Genomic DNA, 2473 nt, shown 5'->3' on the forward strand with positions numbered 1-2473 from the left:
TCTGTTACAGGACTCAAAGCACTGCATGTATGACGACTAAGTTTTCATAGATTCCCAGCACAATAAGCAGTGCCCTTTATACACGTAATCTATAAAAACTGGTGCTCTCTGAGATAGGATTACAATACAGTGACAGCCAGACTAATGGGAACCTTCCTGCAACACAGTTTCAACTACAGACACGGCTGGGCCTCCTGCTGCCAGCCTTGGTGCCAGGTCAGCGGAGGCAGCAAATGAAGGGGACGCACAGTGACGACTGCCTTCCCAGTCCTCTGTCTGGGTGACTCACAGATGCATTCTAAAATGCTGTAAAAAGCCCCGGTGACCAGGGAGGTGAAGGAGCGCGTGTGAAGCTGGGTTGGACTTCTTTAAGCCGCACGTCTGGTTCTTCCAAACATCTACGGGGCTACACACCCATGTCTGCAGTAGCCTCTGTTCAGGGGTCCTTATTTCCCTTTTTCTTGTGCTCAGTAGTCCCCAATCTCTCGTGTTGCTTCCCACAACCCCCATGCACTCTGCCCCGCCCTTCACCCCCGTGCTCTACCCTTCACCCCGTGCTCTACCCTTCACCCCCGTGCTCTACCCTTCACCCCCGTGCTCTACCCTTCACCCCGTGCTCTACCCTTCACCCCGTGCTTTACCCTTCACCCCGTGCTTTACCCTTCACCCCGTGCCCCGCTCTTCACCCCGTGCTCTACCCTTCACCCCGTGCTTTACCCTTCACCCCGTGCCCCGCCCTTCACCCCGTGCCCCGCCCTTCACCCCGTGCTCTACCCTTCACCCCCGTGCTCTACCCTTCACCCCCGTGCTCTACCCTTCACCCCGTGCTTTACCCTTCACCCCGTGCTTTACCCTTCACCCCGTGCCCCGCTCTTCACCCCGTGCTCTACCCTTCACCCCGTGCTTTACCCTTCACCCCGTGCCCCGCCCTTCACCCCGTGCTCTACCCTTCACCCCCGTGCTCTACCCTTCACCCCGTGCCCCGCCCTTCACCCCGTGCTCTACCCTTCACCCCCGTGCCCCGCCCTTCACCCCCGTGCTCTACCCTTCACCCGCGTGCCCCGCCCTTCACCCCGTGCTCTACCCTTCACCCCGTGCTTTACCCTTCACCCCGTGCTCTACCCTTCACCCCGTGCTCTACCCTTCACCCCGTGCTCTACCCTTCACCCGCGTGCCCCGCCCTTCACCCCCGAGCCCTGCTCTCCACCCTAGGGGCCCTCAATCTTTGCTTCTGCAGCCTCCACAGCACCACGCAGCACACTCTGGAGAATCCATTGTGGCCTCTGGGAAAATAAAACCCTTTTTGCGCCATTTAATGCTTCTCTTGGGCTCCAGCTGATTTTCCTTGTTCTGCATTGTTCTTTTCAAAACTGTGTTCGGTGAGGATGGATTTTTATCTTTCTGGCTTGCTGGGTTAGGTTTTTTAGGTCAATGTTACCATAATGTTTCCCATCTCTCAGTGATCAATGTCTTTACTTCATGTAGATCAATACCTTCATTGCTAGTCACTGTTCTCTAGGTTTTGCTCCGTTTTCTAGTTGTTGCAGGTGAGAGAGTACTAGGGTTTGAATATCTTCTCCAAATCCAAGTGAAGCTGACATAATACTAAGATGTGGGTCTGTGAGAGGCGTGTATACCACGAGGGCGCTCACTCTTTACTAACTGTAAGCCTCTTTTAAGAAAAGGGGCCCCACGCAGCACCTGGTTGGCACACTACCAGTTCTTGCCACCTTCTGCCATGAGAGGACGCAGGAAGAAGGCCCTTACCAGACACCGGATGCTGCTGCCTCCACCTGGGACTTCCAGGCCTCCAGAGCTAGGAGAAATAAACTTCTACTCTTCATAAATTAGCCAGTCTCAGGCCTTTTGTTGTCACAGATAAATGGACTTGGATAGAAAGCAGATCAGCTCCTGATAGCAGGAGCTGCCTTCAGGACAAAAGAAACCCTGTGGTTGCTCCCAACAGAGCAGCCTTGCCCCCCCCCCCCACCTCAGTTCTTTAAGTGGCTGCTTCAACCAAGCAGTCAGGCTCAGGTTGCTGTGGTTCGATCCCCACAACTCCAGCCAGCCAAACCTGCCCTCCCCTACGTGCCTGGGAAGGTTCTCGCTCCAGGAAGTTTCTTCTGGGTTTGAATGTGTTTTGCTTCCAAAGAAAGCTAGAACATCCAACTACCCAAGAATTGAGTCACAGGTCAGTAGTAAAGGTGGATCTCACAGAAACAAAACAAAGCAAGATTGTAAATCAATGTAATAAATGCTGTCATGCAGATAGGAAAAATGTAGAGGAGAGTGTCCTTTCTCTTTGGCTTTGGGAGGGAAAGGCTTTAAAGAAAATTACAAAGAAAAATCATATTAGGGCAGATCATAAGTTGTGAGTTAAGAGTTTGGAATATCAGGATGGAAACTCCAGATTGTGGAAAAAGCTATCTAGGAGACAAGCCAGCCTTTGTACATGGGAGACACTGTGGGTGAG

At 52.9% G+C, this 2473-nt stretch overlaps 1 protein-coding gene across 1 annotated transcript; it reads left to right on the top strand.

Annotated features, from left to right (window-relative positions):
• The first annotated feature begins 508 nt into the window (after positions 1–508).
• LOC105742676 (extensin-like) lies at positions 509–1339 on the top strand. The gene has a single exon (XM_012515495.1). It carries the CDS (start codon positions 509–511, stop codon positions 1337–1339), a length of 831 nt encoding a protein of 276 aa, XP_012370949.1.
• The last annotated feature ends 1134 nt before the right edge of the window (positions 1340–2473 follow it).

The sequence above is a fragment of the Octodon degus genome, unplaced genomic scaffold (assembly GCF_000260255.1).
Source record: "Octodon degus isolate 3935 unplaced genomic scaffold, OctDeg1.0 scaffold00066, whole genome shotgun sequence".
Classification (NCBI taxonomy): domain Eukaryota; kingdom Metazoa; phylum Chordata; class Mammalia; order Rodentia; family Octodontidae; genus Octodon; species Octodon degus.